Source organism: Dermacentor albipictus, unplaced genomic scaffold (assembly GCF_038994185.2).
Source record: "Dermacentor albipictus isolate Rhodes 1998 colony unplaced genomic scaffold, USDA_Dalb.pri_finalv2 scaffold_12, whole genome shotgun sequence".
Lineage (NCBI taxonomy): Eukaryota > Metazoa > Arthropoda > Arachnida > Ixodida > Ixodidae > Dermacentor > Dermacentor albipictus.
This window is the reverse complement of record NW_027225566.1, coordinates 9,140,354-9,165,000: the sequence shown is the minus strand read 5'-3', so window position 1 is coordinate 9,165,000 and position 24,647 is coordinate 9,140,354. Positions and strand designations below refer to the sequence as shown.

Below are 24,647 nucleotides of genomic sequence, written 5' to 3'. Positions count from 1 at the left end.
CCTCGCATGTCTCAACTCTACCGAGTACAAATATGGCACTCAGTCACTTGAGCATAAAATAGTGGCTCTATGCAATATTATCCTAGTTTAGTGTATGTTGCACGTGTGAGAAGATCCATTCCTACTTTCAGAAAAAAAAAACATTTCTTTTTCAGCCATGGTTAAAAAAGTGTTGTTTTTCTGCAGTGTTTGCGTTTCTTTGCATGTCCTTGTAACCTGCATTCTTTAAAGTGTTTTTCTTTTCCTTGTATTTGGTGTGTGCTGGTTATGCGCCCCTTGTTCACGCCTTGTTCGAGGATGGTATAGAAACACTATCCATTTCTTTCATGCAATTCATGTACGTATTAGTGTATATAGGACAGCTTGTATAGTTCTGAACTGCGCCTGTTTGTGTTCGCCGGCCCCAATACTGCGGGCAGTGCGCTCCCCGCGCCGGTAGCCTCAGGTGCGACCAGAGTGCGCCGAACGCCGGCCGCGCTACCTGTGAAGTCACGACGGACTGACTATAGCGAGTCTACTGTCGCCGCCGTGGCGTAGCCGCTCCGCCTACGTTGCGTCGCGCTGCATCGGCGCCTTCTTCCATCAAGGGGCCCCGTGCAGCCAATCCTGGTGCTTGCAACTAGAACATTTTCTTCCAAGTGCCCCTGCTTCCTTCCAGACAATGTTTCCAGGGTGAAGGAAACCTGCGCTCGGTAACTCAAGGCGTCCCTGACAACCTATATCACCTGGGCCCGCAGTCTGATGAGTGAAGACCTTGAAACATTTCCTAAGCCAGCGAGTTGTGAGTCTAGAACCTCGTCATCTGCACCGTGGCTGTGCCTTAACACTGAAACTTTCCAGCACAAGATGTCTCGGAAGGATAGGCACGACGAGAAACCTGCGCGCGTTGGCTGACGGACTACTGATTTACAAAGATGTTGGTGCAATGCCTGCACCGTAGGCTTGTGTGCATTCATTTAGTACCCTATGTTTTAGTTCGTTCTTTCGTGTCTAATATCCGTTCTTTTTTTCCTTGGAAGAAAAGAATATAGACGTTATGGTTTCGTAGTTTATTGGTTTGTGTGTCCGTGTTGTAGAAAAAAGCTGGTACGAATGCAGCATTTCGCCGTTACCCTCGATTAGCCCGTCCACGCGCCACTCACCAAAAAAGCGAAACAGCCGACACATTCGCGCCCATGCTTTCGCCACTTACAGCACACCTTTCAAGCTTTCCCGTTGACTAGTCATATCAAAACGAGTGAAATGCAAATGCTGCGCACATATGATTTTGTGCTTATCTATGTATTATGTTCCTGCTTCAATGTAGTACTTCATTCTTCAGGCGTCTCATTCCAGATCTGCGTTTCGCCGCGATTGCAGTCTCGTTTGATCCTGACTCCACGATCTGTCTGACCCAAACGAAAGCGTCAGCATACCAACGCTATTCCGGGCACATGGAAGAAGCCCTGGCCTCGGGACGGCTCCTGCCACCGCGCTTGCGTGGTGGGGAACTCTCCGCTATGCTCAATTCCGCGCAGCAGTCGCGAAGCACGCCTCGCGACTTCTCGTGCTCACGTCGCGCAGCTGCGAGATGGACTGGCGTGTCTGCGGAAAGCTGGGAAACCTGCTCGGAGGTGGGAGCGCGGCGTATCGGAGAGATAGGGCCTCTCCAGGCGGCCACTGTGGTCGATCGCTTCGCCGTGCACTGCACCCAACTGGGGAACCGTACGCAACCGGCTCGGTCCGTTCCTTCCCTGCCGTCTCGTTGGCTTCTGTTTGCCCGCTGCTGCTTGCGCCAGCGTGTCTCTGCGGCACCGCCTTTCTCTTTCTGCGCTCCCGGCGGAACTTTTCTCCCCGGAGCGGTTCGTTAGCGCCGGCCCAGTGGCCCTACCCTCGCCTCGCTGCTTAGCGTGTACGAGCCAGCGGGTACGATCAACGCCGCCTCGCAATCAGGCCTCGCCGCTGCAACGGCCGCACTGCCACCGAGGGGCTGCGAGTCTTGTAGCGACTCGCTTGCACCGGGGGCTTCGAAGGTGTTTTGTCCTTGCTCGGCTCTCGCGCCAGTCACGCCTGGAAACGTACCTTCTGCTTTACGGCGTGATCCCACATGGCTACGCCCCATGGTAACGTCGAGCATTCTGACCGTTCTACACTGAAACCTGGGCTGCCGCGAACGTCTGCACAATCGACTGATGGTTTGCACAGTGACAATCGCGGCATTCCGTAAAAAGTGCCGTCGCTTTCGTTATTCTTTCCAGCTAGGATATTGCCCTCACCGCTTGTACCGTTGCGCGTCTTCTTACCGCTACTGCCAGTTCAGCTTATATAATCAACCAACGCAGCAACCACTCTGGAAGGAGCTGAGAAATTCCTTTATTTGTTATTTTCTTGCTGGCGGAGTGGGGGGAGTAGGAAGATGGGAGATCGTACTCAGCAGAACGCAAAGTATTCATACGAAGTGATGATAGCCAGCATCGGTTCCGTGTTGTCCGCGCTCTGGCTTTTCTCTCGCTCAGGCGCAGTCTACTCGCGCCTACGTTGCAAGCTTTGATGCTATTTAGCCTCGGCTCTTTCGCGTAGTCTCCGACGCGCGCTTTCGGCGTCCTTCATTCGGCCGTCACTGCGCCTTGACTCCGTGGACAAAAGACACGCCGACAGCCACACTATATGCATAACTGCTGAGCCCGGTCTTCAGCGGCCACCGAATTTGCGATGCCGTTGTCGTGGAACGATAACTACAAACGTGTGCGCTTCTGCAACGCTGTAACACGAAGCGCACACCGCAGCGTGAAGTGCGCGCTCAGCCTTTAAAGAAGGCCTCTCACCAGGTCTGGCCATCTTGAGCTGAGAAGCGTTGTGCATAGGATGCGCGCTCACTATCGTGTCTACTACGAATGACGTCGCTATCCACCACGGAAAGAGATGACATTTCAAACCGAACGCCGTTTGCCCTTCTCCTCGCGGGCGCCGCGCTCCAAGACGGGGAATGACGTATGTCAGGGGATGATGTATATGTTGTGACGTCGCTCGTACGGACACGTGACACTTCGAGAATTATTCGAGGCACCATCTTTTATTTGTGGAATCTTTCCTTCAATAGACGAATTAATGTTTAGAGAAATAATTAAAAAAACACAAATCGAATGTATGCGTGTTTCTGGTTTATTTCGCACCGCAACAAGAGACGTGTACTTTCATTTCCTCTGCTTGTTCTCACGTCGTTCAGACGCGGGCGCAGATAACGAAACTATGTAATTTAATTCTACCCTGTTCCAGCGCGCGATCATGCTCTGTGATGCACTTGTGTCTGCCTCAATGTTCGTGTAGCACGGACCGCTAGTTAGGTGTTCTCGTGCACAGCGCGCAAAATCATGTGCAGCGCGAAACGAGACAAATGCCACAGCTAACGCGCGACACTGTCAGCGGAAATGCGCAGTGCAGCAAAAAAAAAAAAATGAGGAAAGGAAAAGGAAGGCGGAGCCTATTATGTATGCGTCACGCTGTCCTCGAGCTCCGATATGGGAGAATGCAGGAAAGGAATTTCGCTTGCGGAGGCTTGACGGGGCAAGTGAGGAGAGTGTCTTTGTTTGTGGTGACGCTCGCCTCCTGAAATCATGGGTTCGCGGCACTGAAATATTTCTATCACAGCTATTAAAGAACCGATTTGAAAAATTCTTGCGTTAAAACGCTCCGATGAGGGCACGTAACAACGTGCAGCTTATAACGAAAATTTGCTAACTGGCCAAATGAGGGACCCTTTAAAGTGTACAACTTTCTACAAAAAGTACCACAGTGAACTCGGGCACTAGATTCTGCATGCATGGCCGTTTAACCAGCATGAATACTATGGTTCGTACATGGATTTGCTCTTTTTTTCGTCCTTCTAGCTTCAAAGGGCTTTCTTACCTTGAAAATTGACCATTTGCAACAAAATATTGCGTTATAAATGCAACTATTCGCAACTATTCTGCAAGCACGCAGAGTCTTACTTCTGTTGGCGCATAAAAAATAGGATTGCATCGAAATTTATACCACTAAGCGCATAAATGCAGTGAACAACACCACCAGAATTCTGAGACTGCAAGCCCGAAGGTCAGACAAATTCACGTACTAATCACCATTCCCATGGTAGCTGCATGATCGTAAAGCCAGAGTTCCATCTAGTTATTTCAGTTGGGAACTAAGTTTTATTGGTGGCGGGAAATGTATTTTCCGCCATTCAGACTGTTAACGTGTTCACCGACAATTGCGGTGCCAAGGATACTTTCCTTCCTTCCATTATCTTTGCCCCTGCTTGTTTTCTGCAATAGTGGAAGTTTCCAATCAGCCATAGGTTTCTCGCTGCTCAGCCTATCATCGGCATACAAGCACCCTTCACGCTACACCACCCTATCGCCATTTAGCACAAATAATACGAAAGAATGAAAAAAAAAGTATCGAGTCACAAGTTTCCCTGAGGTTGCTTCACTCAGGCAGCACGCAAACGGAAGTATGGCAACGCTGGTCAAACTCGCAGGCTCAACAGATCCCCTTCGGAGCTCCTGTAGGGAGCCAAATTCTTGCAAAAGTTCTTTTACAGTGCGTGCGATCCTGAAAAGATGCACGTTCTGGCGAGCTCTGTTATTCCTTGGCTGTTTGCGCAAAGAGGGTAATATCCGTCGTACGCTGATTTTATGTGCCTTTCTGTGACTGGGCTTCTGTATTGCTAAGTCTTTGTAGACTCGAGTGTCATTGAAGTGGTCGTCAAGCCAATTTGTTGTGATCGCAATGAGGTTGCGTGCTCAACTTCAGGAGTAAGCTACAAAAGCAGTGAAAGAGATGCGTGAGGGCTGCCAATGTAAGCGACGTCCTCGGCGTGATTTAACAATGAGCGCCTTTAGATACCGAAGTAGTTCTGTACAAAAAAGCTGCGGGTGCCAAAGTACGTTATCTGAGGTGTTAACGCATTAATACACGACTCTGACAAATTTTACTCTCAATAGAGCTTGAAAGAACTCATTTAGCTATGAACTGAAGGACAACGAACTCAGTGAAAACACATATAAAGCAACCAGCACTAAGAAACGGGAGACTCTTTAGCTGACAGCCGTGTCGGCCTCGGAACTCCACTGCCCCGGGCGGCCACGCGCCTGTTGAATGTGGCCACAGGCATCACCCGGGACCTGACACTCGTGTTTTGAACAAGGAAAAAAAACTCGCGCCATGGAAATTCCCGCCAAAGCCATGCGCGCACAAAACACTGCAAATATGTCAGCGAAAGAATGCCGCTTATACACCCTTCCCCCCCCCCCCCCCCCCCGTTGTTTAGCACTTCTTACTTTAAATGCCAAGTCAAACCAACTCGCTATCCATCAAAGTCGCCTGCTGGCGTGTCTTATGCAGTTGTGGGCCCATCGTTTGCGTAGTCTGATGTTCTGCACCCGGCGACAAATATTTTTGCGGCTGAGGCCTGTGCATTGTTCTCGGCTGTAAAGTACATCAGCAACGTTAAGGTACAGAAGAGAATAATTTATACAGACATTTCAAGCGTCGCTGTAATCCTGTAATTAGCAACCTTTATTGGGTCTTATGCAATGAGTATGTGTCTAAGCAGTGTGCCGTAATTTGCAGGGTGCCTGGGCACAGAGACGGCGAGGCTAATGTGCTTGCCGATGAAATGAGCACGTCCATAGCAAGAAGAAATTTTAACTCTTTGACAGCTGTCCCTGCCATAGATTTGAAGCCTTTCGTTAAGAAAAAACTCAAGAGGCTACTGGCAATGCTTGTGGGATGTCGAAACCTCTAATAAACTCCACCTAATCAAGTAACAGCTAGGCACTTCGCCACCGATATCAATACCACGACAAACCGACGTCCTGCTCTGTCGGCTTGAATAGGGCGCTCGTACGGTACTCAGGCAAATGAACCACGTGGTGGTAGATGGGCTCGAAGGCTTCTTCACGCCCTTGTGGAGTGTCGGGAAGCGCTAGCTGAGAGGACTTAGCAGACCGGCAGCGTGTCCAACTACACCAAGCAATGTTTCTTGGAACATACCTAGTATTTGACACGAAGTCAATTTTAAACGATGTTAGTGCACTGAACATTATTAGTCTAAGAAATACGTAGCACAGCCTCTGATCAGAGGCTGCGGCTGCGATAGTTACATCTGGCATTGCACGTGCCTCCAGGCCATTGCATTCAAGGGCTCTGGTTTGGCAATAGTGCTACCCGCAAACTAGCAGCGTTCTCGCTTTTAAGTCCGCTTAATCCGACAATCACCCTGGGGCGTATCTTCGATGCTCGTATCATTGTTATACTTTTGCTGCATATATATTTTACGTATTTTGCAGGCAATGTTATTTAGGCGACAGCCATGTTACACCTACGATTAGTAATACATTTCACTGACCACTGATGACCATTGCTGAGGGCGCTTTGGCCATATTTAGTATTTAGTCCTTGCGCCATAAAACCCCATAAGTGATCTACTTTCGATCAATTAAACAAAAAAAACCTATCTGAATGGCTAAACAAATGGAACAGGCACTGTACCACTATACGATCGGCACGTCGTGCATGACGAGACCGGAAGGAAATGAAACTAGTTGAAACAAAATCAGTGAAAGCGACTGTCAAAGGTAGCGTTCGCTTCTTTGGAATATCCTTGATGTGTGTTGGGTGTGTCTTTAGCACGCAGCTCCCCCCCCTCTTGCCCCGCCAACTCGCCCCCCCCCCGGCCACTCATATTTATCCTCTACGTTCACAATCCCATCAGCACATCTCCTCTTATTCCTTCAAATGATATCGCCCCAGCTTTTATTCCACCATCTCCCGAATATGCCCAGTTTACTAGTATTACACACTGTGTCCGCATTCAGCCCTCTTTAGCAGGTAAGATGGTGACCGAGCGGATGGGAGGAAATCCCAGGAGGAAGACAAAGAAAGCTCCTTTCGTAAATGAATGATGCGCTTCAAGGCGGGTATTTGATGTAGTGAGGACATTTAGGTATTTAGGTAGGCAATTAGGTAGAGAACAGAGCCGGTCAACGCATTAGTGGTCTTGTCCTCCACTCCCTCGTTGAATCCTTCAGTGTACCGCTTTCCTCCTTTGCAACCCCTTCGCCACGTCTCCTTTATTCTTTTCGCCGCCATCAGCACATTTCGCCTCGCACTCCTTCGGACCAGCGGGATTCGCGGACTGGATCAACGCGAAAAAGGCTGCCGCTTGAAGACTCGGGGGAGGCCGCCACGCCCGAGTCCGCTTGCTGCACGCGGACACTTCGCGCGCCTCCCTCCTCAAGGCGTGCCTCCCTTTCCGTTTTCTCGCGCAGCCAGTTCGCAGCCAAGTGCGCCAAGTGCAGCCGGGCCATCGGCGCCTCGGACTGGGTCCGCCGGGCGCGCGAGCAGGTCTACCACTTGGCCTGCTTCGCCTGTGACGCCTGCAAGCGGCAACTGTCCACCGGCGAGGAGTTCGCGCTGCATGACGGACGGGTGCTGTGCAAGAGCCACTACTTCGAGCTGCTCGACGGGGCCTCCGGCTCCAACGACGGTGGGTATATGCGCGTATAAAATCGAGTGACTCGTCGCCTCCGTAGATATGCGGACAAACCTTAACATTCTAAAGCTGTACCCGTGCTACGCTGTAGTAGAGGTCTCGGTGCTAACTTTCGCCAACAGGGCTCTCTTAACGGACACCCAGTGCTGGGCACAGCGGTAGTATCGCGCACTGCACCCATCGAAATATGACCGGCTGGAAATCAAATCCACGAGCACAACCGAGCTGAGAAGCGGCACTTTCCTCACCGTAGCTGCGAAGAGAGAGGCTATCATCCGGCCGTTCGCAGCAGTGATGGCATATCTTCTCGCAAAGCTTCTGCTAAACGACAGTCGAAATCCACTAGAATCCACTGCGTAATTTGCAAATCCACCAACAATCCGCCAACAAAAATTTCAACGAGAAATAAGATCAACAATAGCAAACGCGCAATTTTAAATCGATCAACAACCATTCAATTGAGAATGGGAAATGCGTCTTAGGCGAGCAAAATTCGACAGCGTCACATATGCTTACATTGATGGCGAAAACGGGTTTGTATAACGATTTTCTTGACGTCTCACCAGAACGTCTCTATTGCCAGAGACGGGCCTGAAAAGTCAGTGTTACAATTTATTTTTACTTGCTAGGATTCTTCTGAAGAAACATCAAAACGCTCTTGGAATCCGCTAAATATTCCGTTATTGCGGCAAGCACAAGGTCTAAAAAACCTTGTAGACCGTTCAAGCGCTATGTAAGACAAGGACGAGGCAAGCTGGCACAGGAAAGCGCTTTTTCAACGCATGATTTTATTTAAAATGACGCATAACGTGTGTGCACGTACTCTAAAGCACCGGACCCGCGCCGTGGTTGCTCAGTGGCTATGGTGTTGGGCTGCTGAGCACAAGGTCGCGGGATCGAATCCCGGCCACGGCGGCCGCATTTCGATGGAGGCGAAAACACCCGTGTGCTTAGATTTAGGTGCACGTTAAAGAAGCCCAGGTGGTCAGTCCTCCACTACGGCGTGCCTCATAATCAGAAAGTGGTTTTGGCACGTAAAACCCCATAATTTATTTTATTTAAAGCACCGGCTATCTGGTGAAGGCGACAGTTCATCACTATACAAGCTTGAGACGCGGTGCTTAGCGGGTCGCAGTCCTGGAAGTGCACCCAACGCACGGTACACGAACGTTTTTGCATTCCGCGCCATTAGTGGCGGCCGCAAACCGATTATTATTCACGCAAAGAAATATCAACGCCATATGTATGTGCACTGAAAGAGTGGCAGGCTAGCAAACGTCTTCTGAAAGAGGCACCACGCCCACCCGTTCGAAAAAAATTGAAATAGAGGAGGTAAAGAGACGAAGAAGACGTACCACTACAGAGCACATACAGAGTGTGAAGGGAGCAACGCAAATACGTTTCTGTGCACGCTTGAGAATCCCCGGTGATAAAAATTATTCCGGGACTCGCCACTATGGGACCTGTGTTGTTTTAGTGACAGCAGGAAGAGCAGCTATGTGTTAGTGCAGAGCACTGGACTGGGCTCGAGGCTTTAAGGAAACCGCTGTGGTTATTCTGTATACGTCATCAATTCTTCCTCAGCCCATCTTTCATCATTCTCTATTGATGCCTTGTGCACAGTAGCCTACCATGCAGCTCTTGCCGGCTCCAGTGTTTTTCCTCTAATCTATTATTTCTTTCCCTTAAGTCCTGTAACTTCAATACCGAGCCCACGATCAGCTAGATTTAGCTAAAAACTCGCCAAATGTCCAGCACTAATCCCCATTACGTATGTGAGAGCGGAATGCATCGCGAGATCACCCTTCGAGAACCACACTTCTTTTGCGGCCACGCTGATCGACTGAAAAGCGATTTAAGAGGAAGCTTTAGCTCGGGGTCTCCTATCTAAATACATGTAAAAGGAGAATTCGCTTTTCTCGGCAACAAGCACACCAAATATGAAGAAGTTTGTTGTATTTGAAAGAAAAGTTTAAAATCTAGTGACTGCTCGTTTCGAATTTTTGGTTTAGGCCGTCAATTATTTATTAAAAATTGGCAAATATGGAACATTTTCAGAGAACGAAACTATCAAGTTTACAACTCTGAAACTCAGCAACAAAAAAAAATCACAATTCTGTGAATTTCATCTAATACAACATCTAAAGCGGACAAAATTGCTATGCTACACATGAATCTAAAAGAAATTCAGTAATACAGAAATACAGCTTTTACTTTTAATACACGTAATATATAAAATGGCATAATGGATTTGTGCGCTTTGAATGATCTAATGGATGGCATTTACAGAACCTCGAGATCTGTTCTTGAAGCAGAGATAATAATTTTCAAACTTCGTTCTATTTAGTTCGAACGTACGAACTTTTGAAATTTGTTTTCACAATATTCAGGCCCTAAATCAAAATTTTGTTTCGAACAGGCACTAGAATTTAACTTTCTCTCTGAAATGCAACAAATTTCATTAAAATCGGTCTAGAGGCTATCTCAGAAAAACATTTTTGCGTTTTACATGTATTTGAATAGGCCACGTCAGAGTATGGCCCGAGCTAAAGCTTCCTCTTAATGTGGTGGCCCAGTTTCTGGTTTTGCATACCGTCCCGCACTCTAAGCGGAAACACAAAAGTAGCCGCTGTGCAGTACGATACGTTGGGGTTACAGCGCAGGGCGTTGTTTTTTTACGATAGTTTCTTGTTCCTCCATATCGATGGAGGAATAACGGTGATACATGTTCACTAACCGATACTGTACAGTCTAAAAGTTTGTTCAAAGCACGCAGCCCGTTCTGCGAGCTTTGAACATGTACCTCATTGTCTCATTTAACCCCTCCTCAGTAGTGACACATATTAAAATGAACAAGTACTTGTTTCTAAAGGAACAGGGAATTTGTGCGTCGTTAAAATTAAAATTCTATATCGAACGCGCAAGTGCACTCTGGAAAGGCATTTCTCAAGTTTGACCCGTAAATGATGCAAAATAGTGCATATGCCGTGAGGTAACTTCAGCTGAGTGACGGTAAGCCAATGTATGTAAGAGAGAGAGAGAGTTCAAAAAGGAAAAAAATGCATTCCTGTTGAACTCTAGAAGCACGCGTTGCAACAGTATTGTGACTCAATAAGGGCGATCCTACAGACGCACGGACTCGGCACTACGAATCCGAGTGGTGAAGGCAACGTTGTAAGAAGATATGAACGCAAGTGTTTGTTATTTATTGCGGGAAACCTGTAGAGCTATATGAGCACAAGCGGAGAATGGACGGGAGGCAGTGTTCATTTAATGCGTCAACTGTGAAGTGTTTATCCACGACTACCACGTGCGTAGAACCAGTGTTCTATACTAGTGACTCCTCTAAACAGAGTATGGTAAATGTTTAAAGCCTATAAATTCTTAACAAAAGTGATGCGATTGACTTCATTAGAGCTGGCGCAATCTGTGGCAGCAGCTTACGCAGTTCCTAATGCATATTAACTGTTTGAATTTACCAATTAAAGCATTCCTATGTTGTAGTTTTTTCCCCGAAAAATGTAGCTCGTTCAATACTTAAAAGCCGTGAATTCCCTTCCACGTTGCCAGCATTTAGCTCTGAACCTGCGACGTGAAAGGTGCCGCCCCGTGTTAGCCCGACGAGTGCATTGACGCGGCGAGAGGCGCGCAGCGTCACCTGTGTGGTTGCGTCGCAGAGAACAGCGAGCAGGAGTGCGGCTCGGGAAGCTCGGGCGGCGGCGGGGGAGGCGGCGGCTCCAAGGCCAAGACGAAGCGCGTGCGGACCACCTTCACCGAGGAGCAGCTGCAGGTGCTGCAGGCCAACTTCAACCTGGACTCGAACCCGGACGGACAGGACCTGGAGCGCATCGCCCAGATCACGGGCCTCAGCAAGCGTGTCACCCAGGTCTGGTTCCAGAATTCGCGTGCCCGCCAGAAGAAGTATTTCAACAACCAGGCCAAGAAAGGTGTGCCTGCTACTCGCGTTTCCGCATGCATGCTCGTGCACTTGAGCCGCACGTGTTGTTTACGAGCGCTAATTGGTCGGCTAAGTCCGGCAAGGCTGTGACACAAAGGCTCTCTAGTTCGATCGACCGTCCGTGCCCACGACACTGTAGACCGCACTGTAGATTCTGTAGATTCGTGTCGGAAAGACGAGAGCTTTTTTGCTCGGCTGCTTCCCACTAAGTGCTTTGGCTGTGGCCCCCTGCACTCTCGTTGATTAGTTTCAAAATTTTAATTAGTTGGTTGAATCCCGCTTGTCGGAGGACTTCACTCATTATTTCCTCTATTCGGGTGCACACCACACATGTGACCCTCAATCTGACTGCTACATTTTTTCCAAATGCAAGCGTGAACGCACCCCATGCAGCGCCGTGCTGTGGTGTCGGAGTTGTCAGCTGAGCTTGTGAGCCCACGCGTCAGACGACCGTCATTTTTCTTCGCAGCTGCCACATAATAAGGTAATATTTGCCATAAAGGATTTGAAAAACACGCCACAGTATATTTCTATGACACGAATGCTATCGAGAGCGGCTGAGCGAGCAGTATAAATCTGGACATGGTCAATATATCTTGAGGAAAAGGAGCACATATAGGTATCTAAGAGCGAGTAAAGACAGCTCAGATTTTTTCTGGTTTCTTGTATGGAGAGGTTCACTTCGCGTTGAACTAGACACAAATGGGGACGCGAGGGTGTAGTTGTGGAAGTGAAGCGTGATGACAGGCTGGTGCAAATACCAGAGACCGTGGTACAAAAGCAGGTCTTGCTCTAAATATTAACTCAGGTGCAACAAATTTCATATAAGTAGCCACAAAGACATTGGTATAAGGAGCCGCAAGGGCACTGGCAGACTGTAGGATGTTTAGAAAGAAATCCATGCATGTACTACCAATACTGGCTGAGCGCCCACATTGGATATATCGTGTGACACATTCGAGAGACCTTTCTAAGTGGACTGATCTCTGCAGCGACCGGCGTGCTGACTTCATAAAATTGATTTAGTATGATGGTCATTGGAAAGCCTTATTGTTCTTCCTGCACGATGAGTAGTTGTAACCATTCATCGATTTTTTTACTATGCATTAAGCAGCCCACTTCGTTATAAAAACAAAACCATACTGGCAGACATTATTACACGCACAATGTTAACGTGATACTATACAGACTTCACGAAGCATAGAATCGGAGCATCGGCTTGGACATCCAGTAGGCTACTGGGGAGAGGTTTGCGCTCAAGTCTTCTTGGGGTGTAGTGCGCTGGTAAGGTATGCCACCATTCATTGACGCGATGCGCACTAGCCCTCAGGATTGTCGCAATGGCAAGCTTACGTAGCACAAGCTTCGTACTTTGCAGTTTGGGATTTTGCAAAGGCCAAAATTTCATCACGAAGTCTCAGCCCGATAGGTTGCTCAAGTTAGGGCTGCTCCGACGCACTATGGTGGCAATGTGGCGTGGTCTTGTATAAAAGGTGTCATGAAGGCACTGGCCGCCACTGGCCGCCACTGGCCGGACAGGCCGCCATTGGCCGGACAGGCCGCCATTGGAATATGAACCTGGCAACGTTTAACGCTAGAACGTTATCTAGTGAGGCGAGTTTAGCAGTGCTATTGGAGGAATTAGAGGGCAGTAAATGGGATATAATAGGGCTCAGCGAAGTTAGGAGGCCAAAAGAAGCATATACAGTGCTAAGAAGCGGGCACGTCCTGTGCTACCGGGGCTTAGCAGAGAGAAGGGAACTAGGCGTCGGATTCCTGATTAATAAGAATATAGCTGGTAACATACAGGAATTCTATAGCATTAACGAGAGGGTGGCACGTCTTGTTGTGAAACTTAATAAGAGGTACAAAATGAAGATTGTACAGGTCTACGCCCCTACATCCAGTCATGATGACCAGGAAGTCGAAAGCTTCTATGAAGACGTGGAATCGGCGATGGGTAGAGTGAAAACTAAATACACTATACTAATGGGTGACTTTAATGCCAAGGTAGGCGAAAAGGAGGCTGGAGACAAGGCAGTGGGGGAATATGGCATAGGCACTAGGAATATCAGGGGGGAGTTATTGGTAGAGTTTGCGGAACAGAATAATATGAGGATAATGAATACCTTCTTCCGCAAACGGGATAGCCGAAAGTGGACGTGGAGGGGCCCGAATGGTGAGACTAGAAATGAAATAGACTTCATACTCAGCGCTAACCCTGGCATCATAAAAGATGTGGACGTGCTCGGCAAGGTGCGCTGCAGTGACCACAGGATGGTAAGAACTCGAATTAGCCTAGACCTGAGAAGGGAACGGAAGAAACTGGTACATAAGAAGCCGATCAATGAGTTAGCGGTAAGAGGGAAAATAGAGCAATTCCAGATCAAGCTACAGAACAGGTATTCGGCTTTAACTCAGGAAGAGGACCTTAGTCTTGAAGCAATGAACGACAATCTTGTGGACATCATTAAGGAGTGTGCAATGGAAGTCGGTGGTAACGCCGGTAGGCAGGATACCAGTAAACTATCGCAGGAGACGAAAGATCTGATCAAGAAAAGCCAATGTATGAAAGCCTCTAACCCTACAGCTAGAATAGAACTGGCAGAACTTTCGAAGTTAATCAACAAGCGTAAGACAGCTGATATAAGGAAGTATAATATGGATAGAATTGAACATGCTCTCAGGAACGGAGGAAGCCTAAAAACAGTGAAGAAGAAACTAGGAATTGGCAAGAATCAGATGTATGCGTTAAGAGACAAAGCCGGCAATATCATTACTAATATGGATGAGATAGTACAAGTGGCTGAGGAGTTCTATAGAGATTTGTACAGTACCAGTGCCACCCACGACGATAATGGAAGAGAAAGTAGTCTAGAGGAATTCGAAATCCCACAGGTAACGCCGGAAGAAGTAAAGAAAGCCTTGGGAGATATGCAAAGGGGGAAGGCAGCTGGGGAGGATCAGGTAACAGCAGATTTGTTGAAGGATGGTGGGCAGATTGTTCTAGAGAAACTGGCCACCCTGTATACGCAATGCCTCATAACGTCGAGCGTACCGGAATCTTGGAAAAACGCTAACATAATCCTAATCCATAAGAAAGGGGACGCCAAAGACTTGAAAAATTATAGACCAATCAGCTTACTGTCCGTTGCCTACAAACTATTTACTAAGGTAATCGCAAATAGAATCAGGAACACCTTAGACTTCTGTCAAGCAAAGGACCAGGCAGGATTCCGTAAAGGCTACTCAACAATAGATCATATTCACACTATCAATCAGGTGATAGAGAAATGTGCGGAATATAACCAACCCTTATATTTAGCTTTCATTGATTACGAGAAAGCATTTGATTCTGTCGAAACCTCAGCAGTCATGGAGGCATTACGGAATCAGGGTGTAGACGAGCCATATGTAAAAATACTGAAAAATATCTATAGCGGCTCCACAGCCACCATAGTCCTCCATAAAGAAAGCAACAAAATCCCAATAAAGAAAGGCGTCAGGCAGGGAGATACGATCTCTCCAATGCTATTCACAGCGTGTTTACAGGAGGTATTCAGAGACCTGGATTGGGAAGAAATGGGGATAAAAGTTCATGGAGAATACCTTAGTAACTTGCGATTCGCTGATGATATTGCCTTGCTTAGTAACTCAGGGGACCAACTGCAATGCATGCTCACTGACCTGGAGAGGCAAAGTAGAAGAGTGGGTCTAAAAATTAATCTGCAGAAAACTAAAGTAATGTTTAACAGTCTCGGAAGAGAACAGCAGTTTACAATAGGCAGCGAGGCACTGGAAGTCGCAAGGGAATACATCTACTTAGGGCGGGTAGTGACTGCGGATCCGGATCATGAGACAGAAATAATCAGAAGAATAAGAATGGGCTGGGGTGCGTTTGGCAGGCATTCTCAAATCATGAACAGAAGGTTGCCACTATCCCTCAAAAGGAAAGTGTATAACAGCTCTGTGTTACCAGTACTCACATATGGGGCAGAAACCTGGAGGCTTACGAAAAGGGTTCTGCTGAAATTGAGGACGACGCAACGAGCTATGGAAAGAAGAATGATGGGTGTAACGTTAAGGGATAAGAAAAGAGCAGATTGGGTGAGGCAACAAACGCGGGTAAATGACATCTTAGTTGAAATAAAGAAAAAGAAATGGACATGGGCCGGACATGTAATGAGGAGGGGAGATAACCGATGGTCATTAAGGGTTACGGACTGGATTCCAAGGGAAGGGAAGCGTAGCAGGGGGCGGCAGAAAGTTAGGTGGGCGGATGAGATTAAGAAGTTTGCAGGGACGGCATGGCCACAATTAGTACATGACCGGGGTTGTTGGAGAAATATGGGAGAGGCCTTTGCCCTGCAGTGGGCGTAACCAGGCTGATGATGATGATGAAGGCACTGGTAGCGGGGAATTCTAACGGGGAGTGATTTTTCGCACAGAATCGGGGTTACCGTACTAGGCAGCACTTTTTACCCCCGTAACAACATGTTCGTAGGGTAGGCGATGGGTTTTTTACGGTGATCAGGGATTTTTCCCTATGGCGGAACGTTGCAGGGCTTAAGCTGAGCGCTCTTACAGCTCGGTCAGCAAGTGACCGCGACATGGCTGCCTGTAGTACAGTGTTCGTAATGCCTACACATAAAAGGAGTGCTCTAATGGGAACAAAGGACAAGACAAAAGAGCAGCAGGCCACGTTGGCAGCGTCTCAACGAGAGCAGCCCTGGCAATCTCGACCTCGCGCCTCCCGGACGACTGGTGATGTGGCTGCAGCGCGTAGCATTCCTCTTCACGACAATCACCCTTCATCGAAAAAGGAGCCATCCTAGTGACTCATGATGATCATAGTATGAGTGGGTCGTAATACGGATTAAGGCGCTATACTTGGAAGGTTTCGCGACCACAGCAGCGTTAGTCCCTAGATGGCGTAGCAGCCTCGACGATATATACACAGGCGATGTCTGCGCTACAACACGGTAGAGTCTTTGATATTTGGAGGCGAACTTGAAAAACAGGCTAGCAGGAACAGCTAGCACCCAAAGCCACACAAGGAAGTCTGGAAGAAAGTTACAAGGCGGATGGTGATCGTCACGTCGAAATTTTTGTGGCCTTCGTTCGAGGATTGTGGCGGAACGGGCAAGTAGACGGCATTCCTCGGTGCGGCGGGCAGCTTCCGAGATGGGCGTGCATTCGGATGAGTCGGGTCAGTATGGGAGGATGGCGTCGAGCGTGGTCGAATCTTAGCGGCCATACAAGATGAAGAATAAGGCAAAACCTGTGGTCGCCTGTGGTGCAGTATTGTAGGCGTACGTCATGAACGGGAAAATAAGGTCCCAATCAGTGTGATCAGAGGCGAAACATTTGTAGAGCATGTCGCCGAGACTTCGGCTGAATCTTTCCGCCAAACCATTAGTTTGAGGATCGTAGGCGGTGGTAGTGCGGTGAACGATGCGACATTCAGCAAGGAGACCGTTTACGACTTCGGAGAGGAACAGACGCCCTCTATCACTCAAAAGTTCGCCGGGTGCGCCGTGACGGAGAATGAAGTTTCGTTGGAGGAAGGATGCTATATCACGGGCTATTTAAGCAGGAAGAGCGGTGGTTTCTGCGTATCGTGTCATATGATTGATGGTGACGACTATCCAGCGGTTTCTGGAAGCCGTACTCGGAAGGGGTCCCTACATGTCAATCCCCATGCGATCGAAGGGCCTGGTAGGGCCCGGAATCGGCAGGAGTTGACCAGAGACAAGCTGAGCAGAAACCTTGCTGCATTGGCATTGAGGACATAGTAGAATGTATCTACACACAAAAGCGTACATATCACGGCAATTAAACCTGGAGCAAAGTCGGGCGTACGTTTTGAAGACACCTGCATCCACACAGTATGGGTCAGCGTGGAAGGCAAAACATATTTCACCACCAAGATGTCGACGTATGGTCAGCAGCCACTTTCAGCCATCAGACAGGTAGCTCTCGCGATAGAGAAGGCCATCCCGCATCTCCAAGGACGAAGCTTGATGGTGAAAAACTCGAGAAGGTGGAGTAAGAGTCGATGGGCTTGAAAGGAAGCGAAGAAGAGCGCTAATCCGGGCATCCTTGCGTTGTTCCGAAGCCATGTCGCAGCCTGCTGAGAACGAACGTACTTTGTCAACGGCAGACAGGCAGGCAGGCAGTGCCTTCGGTTGACACAGGCGAATGCAAAAGTGCGTCGGCATTGATTTGGCGGCGGCCAGACCTGTAGAAGAAGCGCATGTTGAAATCTTGCAACGTAAAGCCCAGCGAGCTAATCGGCCTGAGGGGTGCTTCAACGTCGACAGCCAACAAAGTGCATGGTGGTCAGTAACTACGTCGAAGGTATGCCATAGAGGTAAGGACTACATTTACCAGGTCCTCACATGACGGCCAAACATTCCTTTTCCGTAACGGAATAATTTATCTGTGCTTTGCTGAGGGTGCGGCTTGCGGATGCAACGACGTACTCGTCGAAGCCAGATTTGCGCTGTGCAAGCACAGCGCCAAGTCCAACACCGCTGGCGTCGGTGTGTAGCTCGGTCGGAGCTGTAGGGTCGAAGTGGCGCAGTTTTGGCAGGAAGGTTAGTAGAGGACGGAACTCTTGGAAAGCATCGTCACAGGCGGGCGACCAGGCGTTATTGTTTGATTCGCTCCGTAGAGGCTCTTTCAGGTGGTGATGGACGCAAAATTCCTAATGAAGCGGCGAAAGTAAGAACAGAGGCCAAGGAAGCTGCTAAGTTCTTTTATGGTGGAAGGTATTGCAACATCAGCAACTGCACTGAGCTTGAGAGCGTCAGGCAGCATGTCATTTTCAGATTCCACATGTCCAAGGCGGGTTAGCCGAATCGCGCCCAAGAGGCATTTTTTCTTATTTAACTGAAGGCCGGCGCCAGTTAGGCTCTGTAACACTTCCTCTAGCCTACAGAGATGGCTGGGAAAATCGGGTGAAAACATAACCACATCATCTAAGTAGCAGAGGCACGTTTCTCACTTGAGACCACGCGAAAGGTTGTCCAGCAGACGCTCAAATGTTGCTGGGGCGTTGCAAAGCCCGAAAGGCATGACGCGAGCGGCAGAGTTCTGCTGTGTAATTCAATGGGGGGAGGGGGCACCACAGCACGTCCGCCAAAATCTAATGCGGACAAAGGGCAGGACAAGAGAGCAGCGTTGGCACGGTCTCAACCAGAGCGGCCCAGGCAATCTCGAGCTCGCGCCTCCCGGACGACTACCAATGTGGCTGCAGCACCGGCCATTCCTCTTCACCGCAGTGAAAAAGGTAGTGAGCGTGGGCTAGCTTCGGTGACGGCGAGTACCGGTAGCAACAACTGGAAATATGCGCTTATGAAAACTCGTGCTCACGAGAACAAGTGCCGGTGAATGCGGACCGGTTCGGTTGCCGCGCAGAAGTCACCGAGTGCACTGACGGCAAACTGTTGCGGCTGAGTATGCACTGTTAAAGCGTAGGTGCCAGTTTTCCCACATGTTGACTGCTTAGCCGATTGACGAATGTTATACTGGCCGTTGAACCTGGCAGCCAGCGACCTTAGAGGGCACCTTGAAACGTCATCTCCAATGTCCACGTCTGTTTCCTAGCTTTGAATAGGGCTGCACGCCCGCATACAACGATCCCGGTATTCTCTGAATCAAATACGGCCCGTATTACAAACGGATTTCTTTGCACTCGAGGCCATCGCAATTCCCTTGTACTGGACGCATGCTCGACAGAAAATACCCATCGATGCCTCCACAATTAGAGCCGTCGTCGGGAGAAGCGTGCTTTAAGAATGCATGTCCTTATATAAACGATGGCTTCCGTAAGGGAAGCCATCAGGAATAAGAAATATGTGTGCGGGTGGGTCCAATAGCCCGGCGTCGAATTTGGAAGGAACGGGGCTGCTTGCCCAGCCGCTGAGACAGGGGGCCATTAGCACCTCGCTCCTTGTCTGTCCCCTGAAGTAGTCTCGAGGTGGTGTGAATCGGATGCTCAGTGCGTTGGCATCAATGTTGCACTTGGATTTATATTAGCCCTGGTTTCAGTCTAATAACGCTACGCGTACCTACCGGAAATTTAACCTTATAAACATTGGTTCCCTTTCCGTAATACCGTCTGCTTTGTCAACTTCTGTGAGCTTGTAGTTAAAAAAAGAATAAATCACTTATTCACCCCTTCACAGAATGCTTAGTTAACTTATTCGTTCGAGGACACCTGAATTTCCTTCTTTCGCCGTTAGGCACGTGAAGGTACTCGGTGCGGCTTTTAAGTGGAGATGCGCCTCAGAGATGTATTTTCGATAATAATAAAGCTAACTGGATAATATTTGGGCGGGATATAGAGCTTATACTCATATTTTCTACTATGCTTATAGTTTTCTTTAATATCTTATCAATTTTTGTCTTCTGTGGGCCCAGAAAGTGCGAAAAGTAGGGTCACCTGTGGAAGGTTGGGGCTTTATATTACACCTAGGAGACAGTTATGAAATAGCCTGTAATGCTTATTTATACGATTCATTTCAAGTAAGTTCGAAAATTATTTTCTTCTTGCTCTGTTACCTAAAGAAAAAAGTTGTAAATGTAAAATTTGGCCAAAGATAAGTCATATTAGGTACGAGAATGTTTCTGCACAAGAAGCAAAAGCAGCGTAAGAGTGAGAAAAACGAAGTTCAAATTTCTGCGCATTCTTAAGACCACTGCTGATGATCGATTTGCATGATATTTGCCCAGAAGGTGGACTAGTCTATGTAGACTAGAAGAGTAAAACTTGAAAATTCCTCTTCTGCATAGGTTATACCCTCAGAACCCCTTCGAGCTTCCTGTAAATTTTCCTCAGTCGTTGTCACCCTTGTTTAGCTACAGCATGGCTATAGAAGTGGCCATATCTACAGAACAGTGCGTGAAGCAAATCTTGTTTTCGGGCACAGGCTATCAAATCTCGCTGTTAAGAGACTGCGGCGCATTTTGGCTTTTGCTTTGAACACAGCAAAGCAACGGCTTTTCATATGTCAGCCTAATGTAAGAAGCAATGCATTCACCTGACCTCTCGTCAAAAGTGGAGAATGAGCTGGTGCCGGCTAAACCATGGCTAGTGCTTGCTTGTGCTTACACGACTACAACTCGCCACTTCGGCAAAACTTGTGGCTGCGATCATAGGTTGAGCACGAATGAAAAAAAGTAAGTCCCTACAGCTCCCACGCCTGAATTAGAATAAGTAATCACAGTCTTTTGGCTAGAGAAACGCCTGAATTTTCTTCGCAATAGAAACCAGAATGTTAAACGTAATATTGCATCCAAAATCTCAAAACTCATTAAAAAAATTAGCGCCCTTCCACTATAAAGGAGGATAACCAGCGAAGCTGTATTGGGATGACTATATTGACAACTCTATTGATTTATATTGATTGCGATAGGATTGCTATAATGGCTAAATAAAGACACATATACGAAACTTCGTGGTCTCTATTCGTCTTTCTTTTGTCTAATCCGTTGCCACAGTGACCATAGCTTTGTGTTCGCTGTGGTACACCGCGATTGGTTGTACTGCTCTGCTAGACAAGTTCTTGCCAAAAGTTAAATCTACGCTAGACTTGTGACGCGTTGTTGCACATTGATTCCAAACTGTTCCAACAGGAAGGATACAATACACTTGCCGTTGGGCCGCGCTAGGTCGACGTTAACGTCAACGATTGGCGCGCACACTGTTGCGTTATTGATGCTTTTCAACCATCCAATGGGGGTGAAGGAGCGCCGCCATCCCACGTTTTCTATATGGCCATGAAGGTCAGGCGTCGTAACATGCTCGATAAGAGGATAACATTCAGAGCAACCACAGCGACTGATAACATCGCTCGAAATTGGTTGTGCACTTTATACATAAACCAAAGATGATAACATTCAGAGCATGACTGCCGCGACTTTTTTATTTATTTAATTAGTTCGCGCATGAGCATGGGGCTGCGCTGGAGGAGTTTTCAGCGTGCACGATACACACGTACGGACGGACGGACGGACGAGTCGGCTAGCCATATACAGCTTCACTGCAAAAAGTATGCTTTTCGGACACGCTTGTCAACTTAATGAAAGCCTGCCAGTGGCGGCTCGCATCTGTAGGGACGCGGCTGTGTTAGTCTGTGGAAAACCGCAAAAGCTAGTAGTGAGAACTACGATAAAAGCAATTTGGTGGTACTTTTACAAAAGTGTCCCCGGAGGACATCATAGTGAAACTAGCGAAAGCGCTGATGGGGCTGCCTTAAATAATAGCGAGCCGTTGCGCTGAGCGGTGGCTCCCTCTGGCGCAGTGAACCCTGTGAGCAGCGGCGCGGTGTCCGCCGGTCCCGCCTGTTCCGGCTGCGGCATGCTGTACTGCCTGTGCGCGCACCAGGCCCTGCCCATGGGACAGGTGACGTGACCCAACGCCCTGCCGGGGCCCCGCCGGGACTGCTCGAACCCGGCCACCTCGCTCAACCGAGGCCTGGACGCGTGCGTCAACTGCGCCGGTGCTGCCTGTGGCCTCCGGTGAACGCTGTGAACGGAGTGGTGGAACTCGGCCAGTGCGTGAACTGTGGCTTCGGCTCTCGAGCCGCGTGCTGTGCCGCGACGTACGAGGACGCGCGGAACTGGGAAAAGTGTATGTTCGGAGCCGAAATGCAGAGGCGTGCTCGTTACTCGGGCGCCGGTGGCCGAGCGATGAACGAGAGACGTGCGTCCTGTGGTTGGTATAACTGTGCGCGACCGTTAACGCTGGAAGCGTTTATCCTGTCTTGAGGCGTTTTCTCGTGTATTGTATCGAGTTGAAGATGGGGGTGCCCAGATGCATTACGAAGGTGCTTTCGAAGCCTTTGTGCGCAAGAACGCGCAGGAAATGCCGTCACTCGTTTTACTTTCAGCGTGACGAACTAAAGCGGGCGCGAATTTTGTCACAGATTGCGAGTGTCGGTCTAGTCTGGTGCGTTATTTTTGAGATCTTGTCATTGAACTTCCACACAGAAAGCAATGAGAGGCATCGACTAATGGTTCCGTGTCGGGCACTGAGTGTAAACTGCTCTGGGGGTAACCAGATTTCGTCGTGAAACTTTCGGTCATCGCGGGGCGCCTGAACCGAGGCAATGACAGCGAGCACGGTGTCTCCGCAATTACTAGATCCAGTTAGCGCCAGTAAGCTTTACTTTGCGCGCGTGTTCTTTTTCCTTCAGGGGAAAGAAGACCAAGGTTGGTTCCATGACCTTTGTTCTCAAGTGCACTCGCGCAAGTACGTCGGCGAGCACTCCTTTCTATGGTTGTGCGCGCTGAACATTGAAAATCAGAGGACACCCGCCCGCAGTGGCTCTCTGTGTGCTCAGCACACCTCAGGATATCCGAATCTAAACGTTCAGTCCAAGAAAAAAAACATAAACGGTAAAGCTCCCAATCGCCTATTCCTCGATATTTGTTCCTTTAACTTTTTCTCGTGCCTCGCTTTGAACTTACGTCGTCTGGCTCGCTTCGGAGGAGCATAAGTTTTTCGCCTTGAGGGCTTCTTTCTGAGAAGGCGGCAGCGCAAAAGAGGCACGGACGGAGACAAGGACGAGCGCCGAGTCCTTGTCATCTGGTCTCCGTCCGTGTATATTTGGCGCGGCCGCCCTTTTAAATATGGACAAACATGCACGATTCGCCGCATTAATCAGGGCTTCTTTCCCCTATCTTCGTGGGAGGTTTTTTCCTTACGTATAGAGTGCATGTATCGCAGTCCGCGCAGGGACGGCCACGTGTCATGCGCGCGGGTTTGTCGTTATGGCACGCTCTTCCAGACTGTTTCAGCGTTCCTCGTGCGCAGGAACTCCCAGATGCGAATGTACATATCAATGCTAAGGGTCGCTCCTTCCAGCGTCTAGAGCAATGCGAGGAGGAGTCGGCCCCGACTAATTTATTCCCTGCCGGCACGGGCTGCTTTGCGTGGCTTCTCGAACGAGCAAGCCGATCACGCAACTAAAGCCCCGTGCTCTAAAGCGATCAACGACTCGAAGTTCCTCCCCCACCCCGTCGAGTTGAGCGCAGCGCCGTTCCTGGTCTGAGAAAGACACTGCGTCTTCCCGAGAATTTCAGTGGCGGAGCGCCAACGAAGCGCAGTGACCACCTCTGTCGAGGCGCGGCGCTGCCATTCGCTTTCTCGGGTGCAGGGAAAGCGTCCTAGAATGCGGGGGTAAGCACTCCGGGGCTCTATTGCTCGAAATAAATATCCCTGTTTTCAAGGTTTCCACTGCAGTCTTGTGTTCCTTCTACCAGTGATCACTGGTCCTCATTCGCAAAGCATTTCGTACGCCAGAGCTTTCGCACGAAAAGACTCCGGTCAAACGTACTCGTATAACATACATTAGCTAAGGCTGTCAGCCAATGCAAAGCAGTTCTTAGGAACTAAACGGTTTGTGAATTGGGTACTCGATCGCTTTTGGTGCTTACAGCATTATAGCCACGAATGCACCTGTGTGCTTCAAACAGCAACGCGTATGCCCACTCCTCGCAGTGGCGTACGAACTACTTCTCGAGTGGGGCGCGGGGCATATATATATATATATATATATATATATATATATATATATATATATATATATATACATCATCATCAGCCTAGTTACGCCCACTGCAGGGAAAAGGCCTCTCCCATACTTCTCCAACTACCCCGGTCATGTACTAATTGTGGCCATGTTGTCCCTGCAAACGTCTTAATGTCATCCGCCCACCTAACTTTCTGCCGCCCCCTGCTACGCTTCCCTTCCCTTGGAATCCAGTCCGTAACCCTTAATGACCATCGGTTATCTCCCCTCCTCATTACATGTCCGGCCCATGTCCATTTCTTTTTCTTTATTTCAACTAAGATGTCATTTACCCGCGTTTGTTGCCTCACCCAATCTGCTCTTTTCTTATCCCTTAACGTTACACCCATCATTCTTCTTTCCATAGCTCGTTGCGTCGTCCTCAATTTCAGCAGAACCCTTCTCGTAAGCCTCCAGGTTTCTGCCCCATATGTGAGTACTGGTAACACAGAGCTGTTATACACTTTCCTTTTGAGGGATAGTGGCAACCTTCTGTTCATGATTTGAGAATGCCTGCCAAACGCACCCCAGCCCATTCTTATTCTTCTGGTTATTTCAGTCTCATGATCCGGATCCGTGGTCACTACCTGCCCAA

The 24,647-nt window shown here is 48.7% G+C and overlaps 1 protein-coding gene across 1 annotated transcript in view; it reads left to right on the top strand.

Moving 5' to 3' along the window:
• Window positions 1–22,704, top strand: part of Awh (LIM/homeobox protein arrowhead) — a 240,883-nt gene extending 218,179 nt beyond the window's left edge. The window contains exons 3-5 of the mRNA XM_070528491.1: window positions 7,290–7,507; window positions 11,191–11,460; window positions 21,782–22,704. Coding sequence (XP_070384592.1) covers window positions 7,290–7,507; window positions 11,191–11,460; window positions 21,782–21,891 — 598 coding nt within the window. The 3' untranslated portion in view covers window positions 21,892–22,704. The remainder of the gene's footprint in view (window positions 1–7,289; window positions 7,508–11,190; window positions 11,461–21,781) is intronic.
• Window positions 22,705–24,647: the final 1,943 nt, after the last annotated feature.